This window comes from Rhyacophila brunnea, unplaced genomic scaffold (assembly GCF_057557595.1).
Source record: "Rhyacophila brunnea isolate RB1 unplaced genomic scaffold, BYU_Rbru_1.0 scaffold_8, whole genome shotgun sequence".
Classification (NCBI taxonomy): domain Eukaryota; kingdom Metazoa; phylum Arthropoda; class Insecta; order Trichoptera; family Rhyacophilidae; genus Rhyacophila; species Rhyacophila brunnea.
This window is the reverse complement of record NW_028233350.1, coordinates 6566195-6591407: the sequence shown is the minus strand read 5'-3', so window position 1 is coordinate 6591407 and position 25213 is coordinate 6566195. Positions and strand designations below refer to the sequence as shown.

Here is a 25213-nt window from a genome sequence, read left to right as displayed (position 1 = left end):
AAAGAAATGCAGTAATAATAATCCCAACAAATGCACAGTCCCTTTCAAAGCATGTGCCTGAAAAAGGTCTGGTTGTTTATTTCTGTGAGCAGGAATTCTCAGAAATAGGAGACCCAAGGTACCTACCTACAAGCCAGGTACATATCGTCGCTATAGGATTTGTTTCCCGAATATCCATTTTTGTCGAAATCAACATTTTAATGCAGTTCAATTTCTTTTATCGAACTCTACCGAAATCATTTATAAAAACAATATATTTTTATCTAGGAACAGAGATATTTAAAAAAAAAAACCCGAATACGCCATGTTAAATTACAATTACTCCGTGGTGTACTCCCGAATGTCCAACTATTCGTACCCGAATATCCAAGTTAATTTCGGTCGAAATAAATCTCTGGCTGGTTTTTATTTCCCGAATATGACTTTTAGCCAATCAAACCGCGCTGACACCATGCATCTCGCTCCCACATTCACGCTGTCTAGCTCTAAAACAATCACGCCCACTGTCATATTTTTCGGCCGTCCGGGGTGCTCTTTCAAATTTCGTCTTATTGATATTGTTTTTAAAGTTACTATTGTTTTAATAGTGAATTCATCAAATTTGAAGAGATCATTTATAGCTGATACATCACCAGTTCGCCCTGAACTTATAGTAAAGTTATGGAAGTGAGTATTTTAACCTAAATAACTGCATTTTGTTTTGATAAATGACACAAAATCCCAACGGTTATATGAATTCTACAGTATGACCCGGCAACTACTATAACGTAAAAAATAATTATTATTTCAAATTATTAATCAAACATTGTTTGTCTTTATTTTACTTTTAATCTAGGTATTTCTATGAAAATAAAGGCGATGCTATTATTTATTTTTTAATGCGCTGATAGTTAATTTAATTTAATATGTATGTTAGTAACTATTTATTTGGTGAATATTATATTCTTAGGATATTGGTACCTACCTAATATTAGCAGCCAATGGTAATTAATTAATAGATGCTATTATTTTGTGTTGTCATTCCAAAAGTAAATATATAATATTTATTTGGTGGTTTGTAATAAGTTTAATTGTTAATTATAGAAATATATAGATATAATAATATACAGATATATATACATAGATTTTTTTTTTGGAAAAACTATTAATATAAAATTGTTAGCAAGTACGAGTAAGTACCATCATAAAATATTGGAGAAATCCGTGACGTCGGTTAGTAATTGAAGTAGTAGATACCTACTTTTATTTAATAAACAAAAACCGATCTCCGATAGTCGCTTAATTTTGAAGAATACTGATGAGCAGGTATTAAAAGGCCAATAGTTAAAGTTTGTCGTCATAAGTATGTCACCTCGTAGCATAGTGGATACTTCGTGGACTGGGTCGTAAACCCAGGAGATGCAGGGACGATTCCTGCCGGGTGTCTTACTTTTTTCAAAAATATTTTTTCTATTGGTTATAATATATTTTCTCAGAAGTGATTTTAAAAATTATGTATGTTCAATTATTAGAATGGTACATTCTTAAATCTTGTGGATTATTCGTTCAATAAAAAAATAGTTAATTACTTAAAAACTATTTTATTAGGTACTTAATCCGAAAAAAACCGAAAAAGCGATTGCCGCATGTTATTATTATATACGAACTTCGGTGATGACGATCATTAAGTATTTAAATAGTAGAAGTAATTATTAACAATTATCGTGTAAATAAATATAACATTTGAGGCGCGTACTTTTTGACCACTCAGTAATCCGTGGGCCGTGCAGCAATAAGCTACGGTCTTAAATCCCGAACGTCCTTGTTTTGTCCCGAATATCCATTATTCTGAGAGAGCGCTAAAAATTTCCCGAATATCCACAGTGAGTACTTGTAAATAAAACGTATTTTCTGTGCATTTAATGATTTATACCAGTATATTATTCTTGGAATCTATTCTTAGATAATGTTGCAATCATACAGTGTAGAAAGAATGATTGATACATCTACTGATATTTAAATATACGACAATGAAATTTGTTTTTCGTCTCCTGTAAAATTGACATTTGGTCTATTCGGGAAACAAATCCTAAGGCGACGATATGCCAGAGCGTATTTTTGTCATTTTTCAGTGACAGAATTTGTAGGTTTTATTTTATTCTTGCCTAGAGTTGACCTGCTCTCCAAAAAGGTTGATTGTCATTCGGTTTTGGTCTCTCGGGAATCTCCAACATTTTACGAAAATACAAACCTGCCGCATTTATTTCTGAACCACTCAAATTCATTCAAAATAATAAAAAAACACATCAGAAGTTATTTATTTGGCTAACGCGCTAATGCATTGTTCCCTCAGAGCGTAAAGTCATAAACTGTGACATTTATATTTCTTTATTGATATTAAATCATTCTAGCTGTTCAAATCTTTTTTGAGAAATAGTATAAATAAACAAAGACATCTTTAATTTACCTTCTGAGAAGTCGGTAAGAGAACACGGTAGCCTTCGGTGATTGAGGTAATCATGAAAAGACGCTTTACGACCTTACGTGGCTAGGACACGTACTCCGGATGCCGCCAAAAAGTGTGACACGTCGTACCCTTATGGCACAGCCTCAAGGGTTCCGTCGCCATGGCCAGCCCTCCCTCACCCTGCAGCGGTGCCACAAAAGCGACCTACGTGCTACAGGTCTGACATGGCGGGAGGCGCAAGAGTTGGCGATGGACCAAGGGAAGTGGCGCGAACTTGTGCTTGCCCTATGCCCCAATGCTGGGTCGTGACAGGGTGAAAGAAGAAGATCTTCTCTATATAGAAGGTAAACCATTGCGCACTACCAGAAAATGCTATTCTCAAGACCACCGGCCGCCACTGGTGGCAATACTGAATACATACATATTATTATGACTAACTTCACTTCAATTATGAGATGTCAAAACAGAATAAGAATAAATGACAGAAATGCAAATGGATTTAGATAATAATATGTAATGATCTCTGTATAATATTATCATTTATACCAATCACCCTATGACACTAATGATGTATCCAGTGTATTTGAGAGTTGTGCCTTGTTTATTACAGTTATCTTACAATAATTAACTAGGTAGGTAGGCACCATAATATTTTGAAGAATGCAGAATGCTTCCAATTGCATATTTTAATGCCAGATACAGCAGTAGGTACCCATTTTTGCGGTCGTTTAGCGGAGATATTTTATCATAATCTTACGTAAATCCATCTTATCTCTCCATGAAAAATATTGCGCTTTGACATTTGGCATTTGAAAGTGACAGATGAAGCAGCCATTTTGAATGGCATGTGACGTCAGATTGCTTACGTCACAAACAGTGCTATACGCTATATGATGGAAAATCGGTTAAATAGCTTATAAAGAATTTGGGAATCTCATACATACGGCCCTAAAGCTGCAGTATTTTAGCTAAATCGTGAATCCCAAATTTATATAGCCACTGCTGACGACGATAGTATTCATCTTGGACATTGGTCACAGGATGATAATTAAAACATATCGACAATCTATCAGTATTCTTTTCATTTTTGGTTAATTTTTCAAAAAATACCTGTGCTGTGAACTTCTTTGGCTACTGTTATTTTTTTTAACAACTGGATCATTTTTATTTTGAGCAGACCGAATATCAACATTACATTTCTCACATACATTGCAAATATCTTTTCGTGGAAAGCCAAGAGAAAATTCATTGAAAATATCACGAAACTTTCCATATTATGTTACTTGCATTTCCAGATTATGATTTTTAAACATATGGTGTGGTTCGGAAATATTTAAATCAGCTCCTAAATATTTGAGTTTGTTGGATGTTCGAGAGTAAAGTTCGAGAGAAAGTAACTTGGGCATTTTTAATGATAAAATGTGTATGTAAAATGGACAGGGGAATTTAAAAAAAAAAACAAAGACTCTATTCATAGAGCATGAAATGCTGTACACGGCAACGGCAGTGTTGTCAACTCAAAATAGACAAGAGTGGACTTTTTGAACTTAGTCACCCAATTGAATTATTGTCGGTTGATTGGATTATATATTTAATTTATCGCCGACATAGTTGAACAAGCAACTTAACTTACTTTGAAATATTTAAAACTGTATATACATATTTGCCGCTTTGTTAAAACGCAACCAGTAGTGCCGCCACCTAGCGGGATAACAAAGCAGATTTAATATATTTATAGCTGTTTGCGTGCTCAGTTGTGCTTGCATTACTTTTGTCAAGTTGTGCCCAAAAATGAAAGAAATGAAAATACCAGACTCAAGTAATTTAAATGCACGACGTTTTACTATTTACCTTGAAAAACTTTTAGAACTTTCTGACTAGTCTAATTATTGAAATTGGGTGTTTTTTTTCAAATAAATCAAACAAATATGTAAAATTTGAGTTGGTTTCTTTTATTAATAAAATAATAATTCATATAACAAAATAATTGGTGGTTAAAAAATACACTCATCATATCATATCATATTTTGAACTGTCAGATAAATAATAATGCGAAATTTACATTTTTAGAGAATACATTAAACATAAAAACAATAATAGAAAAAAACAATCTTTAAAAATGTAACCGAGGGTGAGGTGTTTGCTAAATGAAAGGCTATTTTGTTCACATTATTTAATTATAAAATGATTTAATTACAATGAACAGAACAGAACAGCATTAGTGTTACAGTATAACTACGCTAGGAACAACTTAGTCTACGCGGAGCGGCCGGTCCGCGCTCCGTCGGATAATTTAATAGACTCGAGAATAAATACGCTAGGCGCACTCGCGCACGACGGGAAACGCGGGAACGCCCCTCGGAATGTTCTCACGTCGCGCGTCACCCCTCGCGTCCTATATATATTTATCTATATAAATAGTCGACCGACCCCCGGTCGAGGCCCTCGGCCGTTAAAAATATTTACAATCGCATTTCACTATGTAAAACTATACATATAAATACACGTCGGGGGCGCAAGCGGCCAATGTACAACGCACCCTCCATAAATAAAAATAAAAAACAACCTCGCCGACTTAAGACTGCGCCCCCTTCACATTCACATTCACTAGTCGTCAATTTCACTACGTATATACAATAATTATATATCATACTTAAAATTAAAATATTTATAATATCCACAAAAGGCAGAGTAGGGTGCAACTGCGTTATTTACACCCGACCAGCGCGATCGCGGGTCGGGAAAGTTAGGAGATGAAAGCGTCTAAGGTCACAACCGAACCCGTCTCGGTCGCTGTCACTACAACTGCTCGACGAACTTGCTGAGCTGGTCCTGCGGCGTCATAGGGGGCAGGTGATCGTCGGGGGGCTGCAGGGGAGGGGGCGCGGGCGACTGGTGCAACAGCATCATCTCCGAGGGGGTCGGAGGCCGTGGCGAGGGTGCGGGAGGGGGTGAACGCTGGCAGAGCTGCATGCCGGGGGGCAGGTATCGCGCGCCTCCTCCGCCTCCGGCCCCGGCGCCCGCTCCGCCCCTCGCTGAGTAGGGAGGGGCGGCGAATCCCTGGGGAGGCGGGGGCGGGTGCTGGCCGCGCATGCTGTTCATCATCTGCTGCTGCTGCTGCTGCTTGAACGTCCACTGCTGCTGCTGCTGGTGCTGGTGCGGGTTCATGCCGCCCATGTTATTCAGCTGCTGGCCCATGTTACCCGCCTGCGCAACACACAAAACAAATTAATATACAGATAAAGTTTGAAGTAAACCCTCCATTCTTTCGAAACAAATAATTCGGAAGATTTGTAGCATTAATAGAAATTACAAAATACATGTACAGAACAAATCAATAAAATTATCTGTGAATCGTATTTATTCATAATTAATAACCAAATTATTAAGCCGCATTTCTACTATGTGGAACAGTAGCACTCCGCGATTGTTCGTAATGGATACGTTCCCGTGCTCCGAGCATGTACAGTTCGCGAACCACAGAATGGTTTCGAACGCTGTCAGTTTTTTCACAAGCACAAAGGTGAGCGGAGTGCGTTCATAGACGCCTGTGAACCAGGATACGTAGTGTGTACGTCATGTTCGTGTAACAGACTGTTACAATTTGTAATGGAGTGGTCAGAAGATAAATAATGTTCAGCTCACATCAAACTATACCGAAATAATCCGGTGTTGTGGAATCCTCACGATGCCAATACACACCTGCATATCGATGCACAGATAATAGCCTTACAAACTTCAGGAACAAATTTGCCGATTGCTTGCTTCAAAATTGGCTGGTAAAACTATCACCGGTGGCTAAAAAACTGAAGGTTAAAGCCAGCCTATCTTACGCCGATATAGCCTTTCGGAATTCAGTATCTTTTCTTTGGATTGATGGTGCTACTTAACTAAGCAGATGTTATAAATTTGACGAAGACAATTGCATAAATTTTTTGTAATGTTCACTTAATTCTCGAGATTCTAGGTCCAATAGTAAAACATTTTTATCCTTGTTTATAGTAGAAATCGGCTCACCAAAAACGAGGAAGCCTTTTATAATCTTCTACTAACTAATGAATGATGAAAGCAGCACTTGCCACTAATTCAGACGACATGCTTAACATTCAGATAAACATTGCGAAGCACCTGCGATGTGACCGTGTTCGCAAACATAGTGGATACGCAGCTTGAAGCAACAATAAACTGGGTATATTATTATACAATTGTGACCGTATGCCGTTATCATAACTTGACAACATTGAAAATTCATTTTTAAATCATGGAATGTTTACCAGAAGGAAGAGTCAGTTAACCCATTGGCACTCAAACATGAGAAATTTTCATCTATTGAAAAAGTCTGGTATGAAATGTGTTTAGAAAGAAGTTCTCTATGGATTTAATATAATAGCAGAAATTCTTACCAACATAAAATAGTAGATTTCTTAAAATATCCTATTAAATTTTTTTTTAATTTTCAGTTTATGACATCTGTTGATTGAATCTTTAGTCCAATGTTTATTACAACAGTTCACTGCATAGAAACAAATTAAGTATTCATGTTTCCAACCGAGTTTTAAATGGAATGCAATCAAAAATCTATACTACCAAGGTTATAGACATTTTTTTTTAATCAGCCTTGAGAATGAAAATATTTACTAACTTTTGAAGCTATTCTAGATACAGGATAATACAGGGAACCGTTTTATTAAAAATTATCATTTGTATTTTGACGAATCGGAACAAGAAATCGTAACTTGTGAAACTTAAGAATAAGTTCACAAAATTACACTTATTGCTAGAAATGCGAAAAGTACTGCATTTGTCAATAATATTGAGATATTGTATGGATTTTATATGAAAATAAATTACTTTATAATACGGGCAGTTTCTTAAATCTTTAGAACGTAATTGGTTTTTTCTTCATATATTCAGATATTCAGTCGCCATGGACTAATATTTTGAAGCTGGGTTCAATTTATTATTTAATGACAGTCAGGCCATAAAACCCAAGAAACACAAAGCACACCACCAAGTGTCGTAAAATATTACCAATATTGAATGCGCATTTAGTTTTTTTTTTTTTTTTTTTTTTTTCGACCATGTCCGATCCTGATAGGATCATATGGGCCCTCCACAGATTGGAGGTTTGTATTGACAGATTTTGTTTTTTACGAGAAATGGATGTCAGCCACTTGCTCAACCTATCAGGTCCATACCCTGACACACACAAATTGAAAAACAATATTATGCAAGGCCTGAACAAAAACGATGCATGAGTGCGAGTGAGAAAGTATTGGGCACCCTTATAATCTCTGCGACACGCGCTAGAGTAAGATAAAAAATCTACATATTTTAGAGTCAGTTTCCAAAAGTATCGCTAGCAAATCGTGGTGAATCGCTTCACGTAGCATCGATAATCTGCGAGTTCGTGTTGCTAAATATGCTATTTTTTGTGTTAAACACAAAGTCAGTGGTATATATTTTTAGTTAATTAAGTAGGAAAGGTGGTTCTGCGTGTTGTATTAAAATATGGTAGCCGTACTGATAAGCAAGAAGATGGTATTACGTTTCATAGGTAAGTTGATGCATGTTCGTGACAATTTATTTGTATATTATTATTTATTTTAATATCAGTGACCTAGTGTTTCTTTAAGATAACTTAAATTATGGATATCTTTACCTAATGGTTTCATTTTGGCCGCTTAAAAATACTATATAATGTAAAAAAATAGAAAATTATATTTTAATTCTGAGCGTCCAGTGCGAGCACTTTGGGCGAGCACTAGCGAAATGGTCTATGGTCTCGAACATTTGTAGGCGAATGCGTTCGCTCGCCCACAAACCAAACGCACGGCAAGTAGCTTCATTTAGCAATGCAACGGGTGGTGTCTAGATGTATCTATAGTCTATGATATTATGTGTATTTGCCAGACCCAGGATTCGAACCTGGGACCCACGGCTTTATAGTCCAACGCTTATGCCGCGCGGCCACCGTGGGCGTTAGTTTACATGATACAAACATAACCATTGAAAATAAAATAATCTTTAATATCCCATATTTTTCCACACTCAATATTTAAACCTTGTTACAACCTCACTCAGGTGGTAACTTGCTTCCCATTATTTTTGCGTTCCGTGGGTCAGACAACTGTTGTTGACAATTACAAAATAATCAAAATTATATTATTTTTCAGTTCAATTGAGGGGACTGTGGATTAAAGAGGTACAAGTGATAAATAAAAGGTTGTGTTAGGAAGAGTTTTCACATTAGCACATAATATCGAAGTATGCATGAAAATGGATTCAACTTTTTGTTATGTATGAAAAATTATAATCAATTTATTCTATTGGATTACATTCCGTGAACCCATGTGTTTCTATCTAATTTTAATGTTTTGGTGAAAATCTGAAATTGCATATTGAACTTTGAGTAATTTTTCTCAATTTGGTTACTTATGCACTTGCACTTGAATTGTTTTAATCCTCATCTCAACAATTAAACTTTTAAGGGGATTCTTATTTGCAACAATATTGAATAATCTTCACCTGCTGCTGTTGTTGTTGGCCAATCATCTGCATCTGTTGCATCCTCTGTTGTTGCTGTTGCTGCTGTTGTTGCTGCTGCTGCTGCTGCTGCTGTTGTTGTTGTTGTTGTTGTTGCTGCTGCTGCTGTTGTTGTTGCGGGGGTTGGGCGGGCAGCGTGGGCGGGGGGTTCCCTTTGCCCCCCATCATGTGGCAGCCGCCTCCACCCACGGCACCTCCCGCCACGCCCTGCTGCTGTTGGTTGTGCTGGGCGTTCTGCAGATAACATAATAATATGATATACTATTTCTCCTTTCAAAAGTAAACATTGAATGCGACCAAAATACGCTTACAAAACGCTAGTTGGCAATAATTAGGTATTTTAAAAAAGAAAACATTTAAAATATTCAATTTTGCTTTCATTATTAGCGTTATAGATATACCATAATAAATTTGATTGCTTCTTGTGGAGAAGAATTGGCCTCCCCGTTATCAATTTTATTTAACATTTCCGTTAAAAGCGGATGGTGGTGATAAAAGCGTTATTACTAATTACAGGCCGATATCCAAACTTCCTATTTTTGGAAAACTCTTAGAAAAGATCATCTCTGACCATATTTTCGCAGCTCTACGTAACTTCATCACACCAAATCAACATGGTTTTTTCAGTAGACGCTCCGTAGAAACAAACCTTGAGTTCACTGATTTCATTCTTAATTCTATGCTCAATAAAACACAAGTGGACACTATATACACGGACTTTTCTAAAGCTTTCGATAAAATCAATCACTGCATTTTACTTGAAAAACTCTGGGCCCTGGTGATTCACGGTGATTTATTTCATTGGATATCTTTATACATCTCAAATCGGTCGCAAGCCGTTGCAATTAAAGGATTCGTATCCAGTTTTATACACAATCCATCAGTATCGCAGGGGTCCCACTTTGGTCCCCTATTATTCATCTTAAATATTAATGATATGAGCACTTGTTTTATTAACTCACAATTTTCCATCTATGCAGATGACAAAAAAATATATAAAAATATCTCTTCAGTCGATGATTGTATAGAGTTACAATCTGACTTAGATAAACTGTATAGATATTGTCAATTGAATCACCCCTATCTAAATGTCAAAAAATGCTCGTCAATAACATTCTCCAGAAGTATGAACCCCATAAACACAGAATACAAACTAGGAGTCGAACCCTTGAAACGCAGCCCAAAAATACGTGACCTGAGTGTCATAATGGATTGAATTTTAACGCACATATCGGACGAAACTATCAATAAAGCATTAAAATTACTAGGTTTTATTCTTCAGATCTCTAAACCATTCAGATCACCTGGTGTTCTGAAGGTACTTTATTTCTCATATGTTCGATCCATAGTTGAGTTTGCTTCTGTTGTGTGGAATCCACAGTACGTTACATACATAAACCGTCTCGAAACGGTACAAAGCCGATTTCGTAAGCACTTCAATTTTAAAGCTTACTGTTATGATTTATATAATGACAGACAAGACATAGCTAATTCTCTTTCGACTACTGCAACTTTTATGGTACCATCTTTGGAAAGTCAACGTTTCATTTAAATGCGCTATCTCCAAAATTTTGTATAAATAGATTTTTTTTTTTTTTTAAATAGATACTCATTAAAAAAAAAATGCTTTATGTATAATTAATTATTCATTATTTTCCTCATTTTCCTATGTAATTTCTTTATATTTATGTTATTCTTATTCACCCATTATTTTCGAATGCAATTTTACACCAGATGACGTGCGAAACATTTGCTTTAGGTTGATTCAGTGAATTATTTTAATTATTGTCTAATGGTATTATCTATTTTCCTATTGATCCTATAATTGGTGCTTCATTTTATTCAATCATGACTGCTTTATTTATACTAAACTTTGCTTTCGTAGATGAAGCTAATCTACAATGCCGCAAATTTCGTAAAAGCGGTGACGCTTTCGAATTCAAGAGTCTCGTTAGTAAATACACATCAGACGCAGATTCATGAAAATCTCATAAATACAATATTATATTTTTAACAACTCAAGTCACATGATTATGCTGGAATCGATTTATGCATAATAATTATATGGTATACTATCACGATAACCATTTACTTTTATTTGTTTACCTCCACGTTAAGAGATTTCCTATAAATAAATATTGTAATGATTATATTTATTCAATAACATTTATTCGGCATTCGGATTATCCGGCCATAATGTAATATTAAATCGAAAAATAAAAGAAATATGAAAGTATGTAATTGCGAGTTCAACATATAAGGACTACTAGGGATATCTAGCAGCAACATGCGAAAATTTATCGTTTTTTGACAGTTAAGCGCCCATAAACATCAAAAAGTGACCATAGAGAAAAATATCTTTCTGTTTTTATATAAGGAATACTTGTTTTAAATAGACGTGCATATACAAACACTGTTATTTGAATGGAGCATTATGGAACACGGCGGCACCCGAATATACAGATTCGCAGGCAACAGCATGAACACTCGACAAGTTTTATTACGGCAATAAACGGTTCCGGCGTAAGATGAGACTGTCATAAACGGTTCGTTTTGGCCTATTACTTTCTATCTTGTTAGGCTATATATATTATAATTTATACATGGAAACTTTGCTGGTTGCAATAACTTTTCATTATTTTTTAATTTTTGTAATCAATATGTAACTGTTTGTTTCCTTCATAAATAAAATAAAAATAAAAATTCATCAGGTGTTCGAATTTAGCTAGAACTAAAGTCATCACAGTATAAAAAGTATTGAATTATATGGCAACTGTTAGCATGTGGCGCCCTCACTCAGCGGACAACTTATCCTAGTGGATCTATAGACATTGTCAGGAACCTATAGATGGCACAAAATGGTATGTAATCCAAGGTCACTATCATTATCCGACATTTATACATGGCCAGCCGCCATAAAGGCAAGTTTACATGTACACATTTATTCAAGAGATTTGCTTTTTTTTAAATTCATATTTTCCCAAGTTATCCTGGGTTACTAGGTAGTACATATATGTACATGTTACACTGTAGTAACACCATTGAATAGAAGATAAAACAACCCCCACTAAAAATTGTCCAGCTAAAAAACAGATTTCTATTTTTGATTCTAACCAAGGTAAGAATAAGATGTAAAGTTGTCGTAATATGCGGGATTCAAATCCACTGATTTACATAGTTTTCTGCAACTTCGTGGAGTGAACATGGAATTTATGCTACATATTATCGAGGGCTTAGTGTCAAACAACACTATCTACAAAAGTGCAACTTTACAGAAGAGCCAAAAATCGTTATTTTAGATTCTTGTTACTTAACAAGGGAAATGTTTATTTAAAACCTAATGTTAATATTTTATAATTTATTGTGTATTGTACATTTATCTTGCTTATGATGATGTTAAAATTTATAGGGATAGTTTTAAAAAAATATGAAAACAAGGGTAACTTATGTAGTTAGCGTTAAACTTTACTGACGTTTTAATAAGAAATTAGAAAAAATTGACATAACGTTGTTTGACTATCATGTAGCCGTAAATGTTTAATAACGTTATCTCAAAAAAAAAAAAACACTTTTTTGTAGATAACGTTGTCTGACTTTAAGCACTCGTTATAATATATGTTTTAGACAAATACTCGATTGGGTTACATGTTATTTGTACAAAGAAAAATCGGCCAAAATTCTCCGGTCGATTCACAAACGGCAGATGAAGCAGATTCACAATGATTAGAAAATTCATCAACCAGCTCTTTATTGAACAGGTAGTTTATGACTTATTTTATTTTTATTTATATTTATTTATTACTTGAAAATAAGTAACATATCGTAGCAAGATGACTGACCTGTCTCTGTTTGATGAAGGCGGCCATGAGGGGGGGATTGGCCTTGAGGATCTGCAGGATCTGGGCCTGCTGGTCGGGCGAGGTGGGCGAGCGCAGGGTGACCATGAGCTGCTGGAGAGCCTTGTGGTGTATGCCCGGCCCCCCTCCTCCGCCCGGCACGCCGCCTACGCCCGCGTTCACTCCGCCCATGGGCCCCACTCCTCTGCCAGCTCCCCCCACTCCGACTCCCACCATGCCCCCCATTCCTCCCATGTTGCCCGCCTGGTTCACCTGGCCCGCTTGGCCCAGGCTCTGACCTTGCTGCTGCCCCACAATGCCCATCATCTGTTGTGGAATGACACACAATCACAATCAGACACAAACAATTGCAATATTCAACACCAAAGGGACAATATTAATTAATTGCAAGCAAGAGATGTATTATATTATGATACAATCTATGTAGTGTTATAATCAAATAATATTGGACAAATAACACAACGTCTGCATTTTGAACAATTAATTCGGTTGCAGGTTGGAACCCGCAACTGTTTGAAAAAAAATGCATGTTGTTTTTTTTAACGTATATATATAAGATCCAGTATAAGGTCCCAGTAGGTTGGGCAAATGGCCAACAACTATTCCTCCTAGTAAACAAAATAAAAATACAACGTTCACTCTGTAGGACTGATGCTCCGCTTAGGATCGAACATGAAAATTTACTTTATTTACTAGGTAGATGTAGGTAAACCAGTGCTACTGAAACCCTAGAGAGCTAATATGTCTGAAAGAGACTTTGAACTGACCTGCTGCGTGTTCTGTTGGTTGAGGATCTGCTGTTGTTGTTGTTGCTGTTGCTGCAGTTGAGGGTGCTGGGGGTGCTGCTGGTGGGCAGGATGTTGAGGGTGCTGAGGATGAGGATGCATCTGGGGCAGTTGGTGAGGTAGGGGTAGTGGGAGTGGCAGGGCGAGGGGTTGCGCCATCGAGTGGGGCAAGCGCAGCGACTGCTGCAGCTTTCCCGGATAGCGCTGTGCAGCCCACTGGTCGGCGCCCTGCAAAGTGTGGCGCTGCTGCAGGTGGGGTTGGGGCGGCGGCATCTGCTGTGCAGCTGCCTTGCCGTAGTGCGGCGCCAGCTGACGCGCCGCCTCCTCCTGCACCTGTTTGACCACCTGCAGAACGTTGGCAGGTGGCACATGGGGATTGTGCGGGGGATTGTGGGGTGGGTTGTGGGGTTGGTGGGTCGGCGGCTGCTTGGCGCCGGCGGCGGGTGGGGGTGAGGCGAGGGCAGGGAGCGCGGGAGCATTGGGCGGACTGGGAGGGGGAGCGGGACGGGTGGTGTTCATGACGGCCATGCGGCGGCGCAAGAGTTGCGCCTGCTGCAGGCGTTGCTGCAGCTGCTGCTGCTTGAGCTTGTGCTTGATGTTGCTGCAGAAGGGTACGGGGCACTTGATCTCCTGGCAGTGCTTGGCGTGGTAGCAGCACAGCGCGATGAGCTGCTTGCAAATGGAGCAACCGCCGTTGGTCTTGCGCTTGCAGTTCTTGGTGTGCATTACGACGCGTTTCATCTTCTGGCAGGAGGGTAAGCGGCAGTTGGCATCGCGGCACTGGCAAGCGTGGACCAGCGATTGGATGCAGCGCTGTATTGAGAGCTTGCGCGCCTCCTGGGGATTGGCCTGCTTGGTATCGCCCGGCGAGGAGCCGTCGTCCAGGTCGAAACCGAGCTTCTCCATCCGATGCGGGTGGCCTTCCTTGCCGTAGCACACGAGGCAAAGGTCGAAGTCGTCGCACACGGTACAGTGGTAGCGAGTGTCCACATGCCCCTTGCAGTGGTTACACGTGTAGACAAACTTGTCCTGGCCCTGGTTGTGCAACTCCCAGAGCATGCAGAGCGTAGAGAATTGGGCGCGACGCATGGAAGAGAACTCATAGTGACGGTCGCGAGCCATGGTGAGGAAGGCGTCGCGGCCGTCCATGAGGTCGCAGTTGACGAGGGGGTCGGGGTCCTGGATGGGCTGCAGACTGGCGGCCGACTGCACTGAGTGTAGCCGGATGACGAAGAATACCTCTTTGTGCTTTTCCATGGTGGCAAAGATCTTGGCACTGAGGTCGTTTCCTATCTGTTGGTCGCTCTGCTTCTTGCTGCTTTTGCGCTGTGCCGCCTTGCTTTTGTTTGACTTCTTGGCCTTCTTCTGGCTCTGCCCCTTTTTCTTGCCGTCCAGACCCGTCTCAGATTCATCTGACTGCTGGAAGATCTGCTGAAATTACAACCACACATCCCGCATCAATGCGCTGCGTCCATATTCTGAGGCCAATGACAATTGGATGAATCGATCGACCGACAAACGAATGTTTAACTTGATTTTGATGAAATCATTCATTATGTTTGCAATTACATTTTACTTTTCCTTACCAAACCTTAGCAAACAAAACTAGACAATAAAGTAGAAAACTAAATGGCAAGTTCATATAAAAATGATAAGAAAATTATCCATCCCGAGAGTTATTCATCTCCAAAACAAAAATTTTTGAAAGAAAGAATTTCGGTTGACTTTAATGTCGACAACAAGCAAAAGATTAGCGCATCTCAATATTAATTATTCTAACTAAGTCGTTCATCAACAAAACCGCATACAGTTATAAGCCACACGGCATACCGAACGTATGATTTGGGTTCATGGAAATTTTGTACATAAGTATCTGGCCGTGGCCGTACACCGAATGCCTCTCTACCATAAGTTGAACAAACCGATTGCAAAATTTGACAGATTGCAACTGACAGCCCGCGTTTGTCGTCAATTACTTTTTTCTTCTGTGTTTCATTATAAATGAATGAATTATTTTGATTAATGTCTAATGGTATTGCAACCTCGAAAATTGAAAAAAATTCGCATTACGAAATATGAAATATATGGAAGAAAAATATTAAAATTTTGGGAAAAAAATAGATTTTCATTAATTTCGTTTACGATCATAGATGTGCCTACCAAATTTTTCGATACAAATCTTTCAAATTAAAATCTGCAAATACCATGCGTCATTAATCCATTAATTGAAGTTACCAAGTAATTAATGTAGGTTGGTATTTTTACCACCACGTGCTGAGCTAGAATTATAGAAAAGTACGAAATATTTTTTATTTTTCCAATTTGTTAACACAATTGTTTGGTTCTGTAAAACTATCTGAAAATCCAATAAACAATCAACAATCAAATACCTACAGCCCTGAAACATGTAAGTTGTACGTTATTGTTTTACATTTGAGTGGAGTGCAGTTGTGCCTCTGATGACATATCAGGTCAGGATTGTCAGGATTATTTTTATTACCTTCATAAAATATGTGATTTTCAATGATTGGCTCATTTATTTATTACGATTTATTGAATATGCCAGGACTCTGAAATCATTTCAAATTACGAAATGCGAATTAAAGGTATGGTTTTATATGTAATGTTCACGGGACTTTTTTTTGCGAAAATTTTGAATTACGGCAAATTTCGAATTAGCTGTGTTCTTATTAACGGGGTTTTACTGTATCTATTTTACAGTCCTGGCATATAAAGATATTCAATAAATCGTAATAAAGTACACTATTTCATGAGCCAATCATTGAAAATTGTGACAAACTTTTCTTAAAACACCAAAAATTACTTATTTTATGAAAGTAATAAAAATAATCCTGACACTTTATGACCCATTGACACACACAGCGGTATGTCATCAGAGGCACACTGCACTCCACTCAAAGGAAAAACAATAACTCACATGTTTCAGGGCTGCAGGAATTTAATTGTTGATTGTTTATTGGATTTTCATATAGTTTTACTAGAGAACCAATGCCAAAATTGGAAATTAGAAAAATAAAAAATATTTCGTATTTTTCTATGGTATTTGCACAGATTTTAATTTGAAAGAATTGTATCAGAAATTTAGTAGGCACATCTATGATCGGAAACAAAATTAATGAAAATCGAAGAAAAAAAATCTAAATTTTAATATTTTTCCCCCATACATTACACGTCGTAATTCGATTTTTTTTTCGATTTTAGGTCCCATGGAATTTGTTAACGAGGTTGCAATACCATTAGACATTAATCAAAATAATTCCTTCAATTATAATGAAACACAGAAGAAAACATGTAATTGTAATTAGATTGTGCTATAATCGCTTTATGCAGAATAAATGGGTAACATATACATCATAAACATTTGATTTCTATTTGTTTACCATCCATGGTAAGTAATAGTAATCAGGTCATTCTCAAGAGATTTCCTATATATTCCTATTATAATATTTATTCAATAACATTTATTCGGCATCAAGATTATTCGGCCATAATGTTATATCGTTTTCTGAAGTTATTCAGGAGCTATTTTAGGAATCGTTAACAATACGTTTCGTATGGCGTCTATCAGTCACAGACATTCAATACATTTTCTGGTGTCCCTCAGGGCTCTAACTTGGAGCCATTGTTGTTTACGATTTTTATAAATGACATAGCAATGGTCATTAAAAATGCTAGGTTTTTGTTGTTCGCTGATGACTTGAAACTCTTCATGGAAGTTGTCACCTTGGACGATTGTCGTCCAAGGTTGACTCCAACTTGATATAGATAATATAATAGATTGGGGCAGGCGTAACAAACTGGACTTCAATATTGAAAAATGCAATATTTTATCGTTTACCAGAGCCTCGCGAGTATTATTTTTCCAATATTCGATGCATGGCAGAGTTCTTTCGCGAATACCATCTGTAAGGGATCTTGGCATTACGTTTGACAGGAAGCTGTCATTTAGTGGCCATATAGCTATCATTTGTAAAAAGGCGCTACAAATGTTAGGCTTAGTCTTGCGTACTTCCAGGGTCTTTTTGGATGTTACTGTATTAAAAATTCTTTATAATTCCTTAGTAAGAAGCCGGCTTGAGAGTGGGTCGATTGGGCCCCACATCAGTTGAATTATGACCTTATGGTGGAGCAAGTTCAAAATAAATTTTTGAGACTCCTTTATTTGAGGTTATATGGATATTATCCGTGGCTTTATCCAAACGACTTTCTCTTAGGTATGCTTACATACTGTAGTTTAAATGCTAGAAGATATCAATATTTGGCCACATATTTTTTTCGATTTATACATGGTCTAAATGAGAACTCTGCCATTCTTGGTAGTTTGACTTGTGTCCCTGATAACTATCTCAGAAATCGGGAGCATCAGTTGTTTGTTCTCCCGAGGAGCAGAACTAACCAGCCATTGGTGATGCCAATTGGGAGGGCAATAACTCTGTTCAACCAAATCGCTTCGGATGTTGATATATTCCATCTACGTGAGGATGAGTATAGGTGGACGTTGTTTTATAAATTCTTAGAATAGGGTCCAATTAGCTCATTCGGTATGCTTCCATGCTTTATAATTAATATTTTTTATATTCAATTTTTTTTATAATTTTGTACCTTTTACTTTACTTTTCATACTGTTTTTGTGATACTGCATATATTTATTTCTTTTTTACACTGTTTCTTTGTTTTTAAATGTCATGTTGTGAACGTCTTAAATTTGTAATTTGTAATGTTCAGGGTATGTAAAAAAAAAATTTTGAATTCGAATTAATCAATAAATAATGTAAGAAATAATAACTATGTACTAGCGATTTTAACATGTTTCATTCAATCATAAATGCAAGCTCCATAACCGTGGAGATAGATCGACCAACTTTGTAACACAAAATCTGGTTGAAGTGCTATCCAAACATTGATATACTACTAGATGAGCAGTTCCCATACAAGTGTCATTTTAAAAACGTACCACAAAAGATATAACAAATATCGTCTTATAATATTTCCTTGTAGGTATAATGCGTTAAGACCGTTAACATGGATTCCCGAATTTCACCCGTATTGCCCTGGCTGTAAAACTAAATTTGCGTTCTTGGAATAGTGAACCTAAGGGTGCTGCAACGCAAAACAGACAGAGCAAGTCGTCATGCGCTGACTATTAGTTAGAGTAAGATGCAAGCTAGACCGGGCTTACTCAGTAAGTTTTAACAAAGGCTGAGTCGCTGAAAATCGGGCGTCATTTTAAGAAGCATATGATTCATCCAGTAGTATATCAATGTATCCAAATGATAAGAGTGAGTCTTAATGTTAATTTTAATGGAAATGAAATAGAATAGAGACTCACGGCGGCTTCGGCGGCTTCAGCCTGCTTCCGTTTCTCCTCCTCCTCTTGGTCGAGCTCCTTGATAGACTCCTCCAGCACGTTGGGCCAGAAATCACCCTCGAAGTAGGGCAGATCGGCAGCAGATGAGACATTGTCCTCCATGGCCTGTTTCAGGATGTCCTTATAGTCGAAGATGATGCGCTCGATGATACCCTTGTCGAGCATCTTCTTGTACCACTCCTGCAGCCGCTTAGGTTTGGGTATCTTTTGCTCGGGCGGGTGGCAGTGGAAGATGTAGTCGTCGCCCTCGGAAGGTGGGCACGCCCAAATGTGGGCCATAATGTAGCCCAGCTGCTTGGCGTAGTCCAGGTAACCCAGTAAAATTTCATGGTAGACGGCCGTCCGGTATTGGCGTGGCTTGAAGAAGTGCACGGAGTCGAGGTAGGCGATGTAGACGCGGCGCGTATTGGGCATGGGCGCCTCGCTGCCATACTCCTGCACGTGCATGCCAAAAAAGCAGACGTCGGCGCCGTCCACCTCCTCGAAGGCGAAGAGCGCCTTGGCGCGGTAAGGGAACTCCCCGGGCAAGTCGCCCCCCTCTACAAAACGACCCCGCATGCCCGGCTTCACCTCCACCGTCTTGTCCGAGCTGGCCACCACGCGGATGCTCACCTCGCCTGCGCCCGCTTCCTTCTTCTTCAGAAAATTGTTGACGCGCGTCTCAATGTACACGCCCAGTTTAGAGGTGGGCAGCCGCTTGGCGTTGAACTTGTTCTCTTTTCTTTTGGCGCTTTTCTTCTTGAGGCAATTCTGGCAGACAAAGCCGGCGGGCCAGATCTGCTCCAGGTGCAACGCGCAGATCTGGTGCTGCTTCCGACCGCACTCCAAGCACATCACGTATGGCTCCAGCTCGAGGTGGTCGTTCCTCATCTCCTTGAATTGGTCTTTCTTTATCGCCCTGCAACACAATACCCGATGACATATTATTCAAACATTCATTATCACATACCATATTGTAAGACTATACTTATGAAAATGATACTCACGTTTGTGTCTGCATAGGGTCATCCCCTAACGTCACAGTGTCGCCGACGATATCGTTAAAACACTTTTGGCAAAATGTATATCTGTAAGAAGAAAAAAAATAACCACATCAGAGCGGATGAAACCAATTTTGACTAAAAATCCTACCACCCAATTGATCACCATGACACCGGATGAGGAGCTGTTAGAATGATAAATTTTTCTTTTTCTGAGTTGAATTAGTTCAAATGGGTATACACATATAGAATACATAACAATATGATCACCTCACTAGCTGTCACGTGCTGGTACGGCGAAAAATTTAGTCTATGGTTTCATCATTCTGCAGAATATTTTGAATGATCACTATCTCTATAAATTCAATGATGGAGAGTGCCAACTCTTAATGTATCAATATTTTGAATTATTATTTATGGTAATTTCAATAAATTTTAACAGTTTCTCACAGTAAACAGTACGTTAAAATTACTTGCGATATTGCATCCATAGATAATATTTTGAACAGATCCCAAACCATAGATAATAGACGTAAACACCAGACTTTAATACAAAATCCATAAAGAAAACCACAAAGAACATGCGATTTTGATGTGATTCGAAAATGTGTAGGCCTGCAGAAAATAGAAAAGAACGTTCACTGAGTAGTGCAGTTCATGATGTAGCGCGATACGCATGAGGTGACCTCATTGTTCTGGCGATTCAGATGGTGAGCAGATTTTGCTAACTGACAATGTTCGTTTAAAGGTTCAAAATGTGCTATGGGATGAGAGCATCAGTTTGACAACATTTTAAATACCAGATAAATGATACATTATCAGCACGTAATGTGATGATAATGTATTTGAACCATAACTCTACCACTAGGTCATGGGTCATGCGCCACATTCATTGTAAGTAACGTAATCATATTAATCATATCCATACACCGCACATAATGGAGCAATACTACTATTATTATTATACTCGCTGTGTGCTCGTTGGAGTAGCTAAATTTGAGAGGAATCAACAAGAGACTGCCAGAAATTAAGATGTGATACTGACCTATTCTGGTAACTGAAGTACTTGGCGTCGCGAGGGATGGTGCACAGCTGCTTGCCATAGCAACAGAGTACCTGCGGGTTGAAAGTGTACTTGCGCCCGCAGCAGTACCCCAGGATCTGCATCACAGGGTCAATCTCCTGCTCAAACACCTCTGACAGCTGAAATATAACACCAAAATATCACATTTCTGTCCATTTTTTAGCTTTTATCTCAGTTATTTACAGCATATCCAAAATATTATAAATAAACATCTAGATCAGTGCTTCGCAAACTTTTTTATTGTATGACTACCTACTTCTCCAATAAAAAAATTCAAGGCTTCTAGCAAAAAAAACTATTTAGTGACCGACACCATCATATGGGACATAGACATAGGTAAATCATTCTACAGTGGCACCATAGGCAGTTCGTGGGTTTATAAGAATTGTTTGCATTGCAGCACCGGTAGTATTGCTAGTAGACAATACCATTACACTCCAAGCTGCTTTTGCTGTAGGCATGATACCACTGTACTAGTGATTTACCTGTATCTGATAATATGTTAATTAACTCTTTTACTCCCAGCTGATTTAGCCTAGCATATGCGAAAACTCCCAAGCGTTTTTTGACAACAAATCGTCGATTTAGTTTTTTTTAAATAACTAATTCTACACATGTTTTAAAAATTTGAAACTTTTTTTGTGTGTTCTCAATGGTGTATAAAGCAATAATAAGTAATAATATTGATAGTTTACATCAATAAAACAAAAGAAAAAAATAATGTATCAATATTTATTTAGAAATGAACGGATAAAACTATGTTTGAACAACAAAACAAGTGTGACAACATTTTTTTATTTATAATTGATATATCAAATTTTATAATAATAATCTATCCTTATGTAGTAACAGAAAAAAAAATAAACATATTATTATTTCTCTATGAAATAGAATTTTTATAAAGTAATCAAAAAAAATCGTATAGTGTCAAGGTATTCAAGAATATTATTCAATTCACGAAATCGCAAGAGAATTCGATACAGTATCGACGACTAACTGATATGGAATGAAGTAATTTCAAAAAATAAGTCTCAAAGCACTAAATCATTTATAATATTATTTATATTCATGTATTTTTTCACCATCTTACCAAAAATACAGTGGCATCCATTGTTAGTTCAAAAATTACAAATTTCATTTTGTAATGTGATATATGAATCATAAAACAACTAAAAGAAATATCAGAATTTAAAATGTGTCATAAAAATAATGTTTTATTATTTTTATGACCCTCTTTGGTCTCAAGTTCGACAGCAGAGCAATTATGACTTGTGAGTTATTAGGGTATGGCATAATTATAAACAATGCCGACACTAAAATAAATGTTACTCACCACCCAACACACAGTGAATATAATGCTTCGTCTACATGAACGAAATATGACGGGAAAAAATTTGGAATAAATTGTAAATTTGGTTCCAAACTTTCGGCCGATGGATCGGCCCAGATGGAGTTTTCGCATAGGTATGGTGGGCCGAAATATCGGCCCCGTGGGAGTAAAAGGGTTAATATTATAGATAAGTTTTTCATCAAAAACAATGGATCATTAATACCCCACAATTTGATACCAATCGATTGACATTGTTACCCACATGCCAATACATATTAATCTCTCCTACAGTGAAACCCTAATTTTATGTTTTTGAAAGAACTGACAAAAAAATTATTTATTTTTTATTAGAAATCATACAAATTTATTTGCAGCATATTATGTTCATGTTGAACCCGCGTTCTTTCATCTTTCAACAATGTTCATTTTCTCTAGTACCGGCAATGATGAAGACATGACGTCTATGAATTGATTTCAATTATGTCACACATTGAATTGAATTTTAATACGTAATTTTAATTATTTCTGTATTGGCATCGGCGGCGAAGGGTGAAGGTAGGTTATGGAAATTAAACATAAATAGGGCACACTACTTATTAGTTTTCATTGAAATAAGAATACAAAATGCAGATGGTTTTTAAAATTCGATTAAACCCTGTCTACCAAACCATAATACATAGATAAAAAATATTCTTGTATCTTCTACAGACAAGACTAAGTTTACGCTATTAATGTCAGATTTCCACAGCCTACCTCCACCATTTGCCAGTGATTGGCATAAACTTGAAATATTTAATTTTTCATAGAATATACCCAAAGACGAAGAAGCTAGGCATTGCTAGGCAGGAAATGCACAACTATAAAGATGGTCAGATACCTACTCCGTTACAGTAAAACCCCGTTAATCTGAACATGGTTAATTCGATGAATCTATTTATAACGATTGCCATTAATTCGATGATTGAACAATATATTCACCATAAATATTAATCTGTGGGAAAGTGTATTGGAAAAGGAAACAATGCTATAAGATTGTAACATAAAAAGCACATAGGGCTACACAAGAAAAAAAAGAAAACAATATGGAATAACCATCCAGATGGTAGGCACTGACCTTGGTGCAGTACTTGTAGACGCGGGTGTTCTTCTTGTTGTAAAGCCAGGCATTGTCGAACATCTGCCAGACGTCATCCACGTACTCCCAGGGGTCGGAGTAGTGGCCCGCGTCCAGCTTGTGCTTCACGGTAGACAGATCCATGGGCTTCTTCACTATGTCGAAATAGTCGGGGATACAGAGGGTCTCGGGCTCCACAGGCTGGCGGAAGGGGAGGGACTCGGGGTCCTGCCGGAACAGCTTTTCGAGGGTGGGCATGAGGGCCTGCCGCAGTTCTTCCGGCTTGAAAGTACACTTCCACTTCTTGTCTTGGGCGCCGGCCCCGCTCTGAATGGGCTCGGGCACAGGTGGTTTCACGTCCCGCGAGGGGGAAGACGGTTCTTCCTTCACGTCGGGCTCCTCCTTGATGGGCCGGTCGCCCGTCTCATCAGGCTCTGTCTTGATCTCTCTCTTGACATCTGAATGGGAACCCTTGCCTCCCCGCCCGCCGAACGCCTCATCTGGGTCCTCCTTCTTGATTTCATGCTCACGCTTGATTTCCATTTTGCCACCGGCCCCCCCATGGCTGCGGGGGGGCGGGCTATCCTCCTGGTCCATGGCAGCGGCCGCATTCAGTGCAGCCATCTGCGAGGACAGACTAGAGGGGGTCCGGGATGCCGCCGCACTCTTGCCAGGTACACTGGGCACCTGATCCTGGGAGGACGGCGGTGGGGGACTCGGCAGGGGTGGCGGGACCAGGGGGGTTGAGGGAGTGCCAGGAGGCAGTGGACCATTCGAGGCGACGCCAGCAAGGCCAGGAGATGCACCCCTCTGTGAGCCGACCGAAGCAGGCCCGGAGCTCATCTGCGAGGCTGCGGACACCTGATCCGAAGGGGCGGGGGTCAGGGATGAAGGCAGGGGGCCCATTCGGGCATACTGCGAGGCGTAGGGACTCGGGGCTCGGCCGGGAGGGGCCCCATTGGCCGCGGCCTGCTGGTGAGCGGCGGCTGCCATTCGCGCCTTGACGAGATCGGGGAACTGCTGGCCAGGGGATGCGCTCGGCAAACTGGGACCATTGGATCCGAGTGAGGGGAACGGGTTGGAGACTGAGTTGCCCGCCGAAAGGTTGGAGGCAGGTGAAGTCAAGGGTTGGCCGAAGGGTGAGAGGCCTGGGTTAGGAGCGGCCGCGTTGGAATTGGGAGTCAGCGGCAGGGCATTGGGGCTGGGCCCTGGGGGCCCGACAAGGTTGTTTTGAAACTGCATTCGCGGTGGCGCGCCAAGTCCCGTCCCCGGAGAGTGGCTCCTAATCCCCTGAGGTTGTTGGGTGGTGAGGGGCGTCCGAACAAGGGGTGGGTTGGGGGGGCCGGCAGGGGGCTGCTGGGGCCTGAGGGGAGCCCCCGCCCCACTGCCCCCTCCTCCATTGCCCCCTCCCCCATTGCCTTGTTGCTGCTGTTGCTGCTGCAGCTGTTGCTCTTTCCTCTTCTGCCTCTTCTCCTCCAATTCCTTCTGAATCTTGTAGATCTTCTCGGCCAACAGATGATAGTACTCGGAACGGGTGCCCGCCATCTCGTACATATCCCCCTCCACTTTCCGTGCATATGCCACCAAATTGTGCATGCGCTTGTCTAACATGGCCGTAGGGTCAGGCGTCGGAAATATCGCTTGGACTCTGAAAAGAGAAGACATATCAGTATCGGTGCGAC

The 25213-nt window shown here is 39.1% G+C and overlaps 1 protein-coding gene across 2 annotated transcripts in view; it reads right to left on the bottom strand.

Moving 5' to 3' along the window:
• Positions 1 to 4378: 4378 nt before the first annotated feature.
• nej (CREB binding protein nejire) overlaps positions 4379 to 25213 on the bottom strand; it is a 39441-nt gene continuing 18606 nt past the window's right edge. The window contains exons 10-17 of one of the 2 annotated variants that reach the window (XM_085958584.1): positions 23532 to 25179; positions 21049 to 21206; positions 20010 to 20090; positions 18985 to 19921; positions 13617 to 15065; positions 12832 to 13155; positions 8975 to 9226; positions 4379 to 5653 (exon numbers count right to left, since the gene is read on the bottom strand). In XM_085958584.1, coding sequence (XP_085814710.1) covers positions 5246 to 5653; positions 8975 to 9226; positions 12832 to 13155; positions 13617 to 15065; positions 18985 to 19921; positions 20010 to 20090; positions 21049 to 21206; positions 23532 to 25179 — 5257 coding nt within the window. In that variant the 3' untranslated portion in view covers positions 4379 to 5245. The remainder of the gene's footprint in view (positions 5654 to 8974; positions 9227 to 12831; positions 13156 to 13616; positions 15066 to 18984; positions 19922 to 20009; positions 20091 to 21048; positions 21207 to 23531; positions 25180 to 25213) is intronic. The other variant, XM_085958585.1, reaches the window with a different exon arrangement.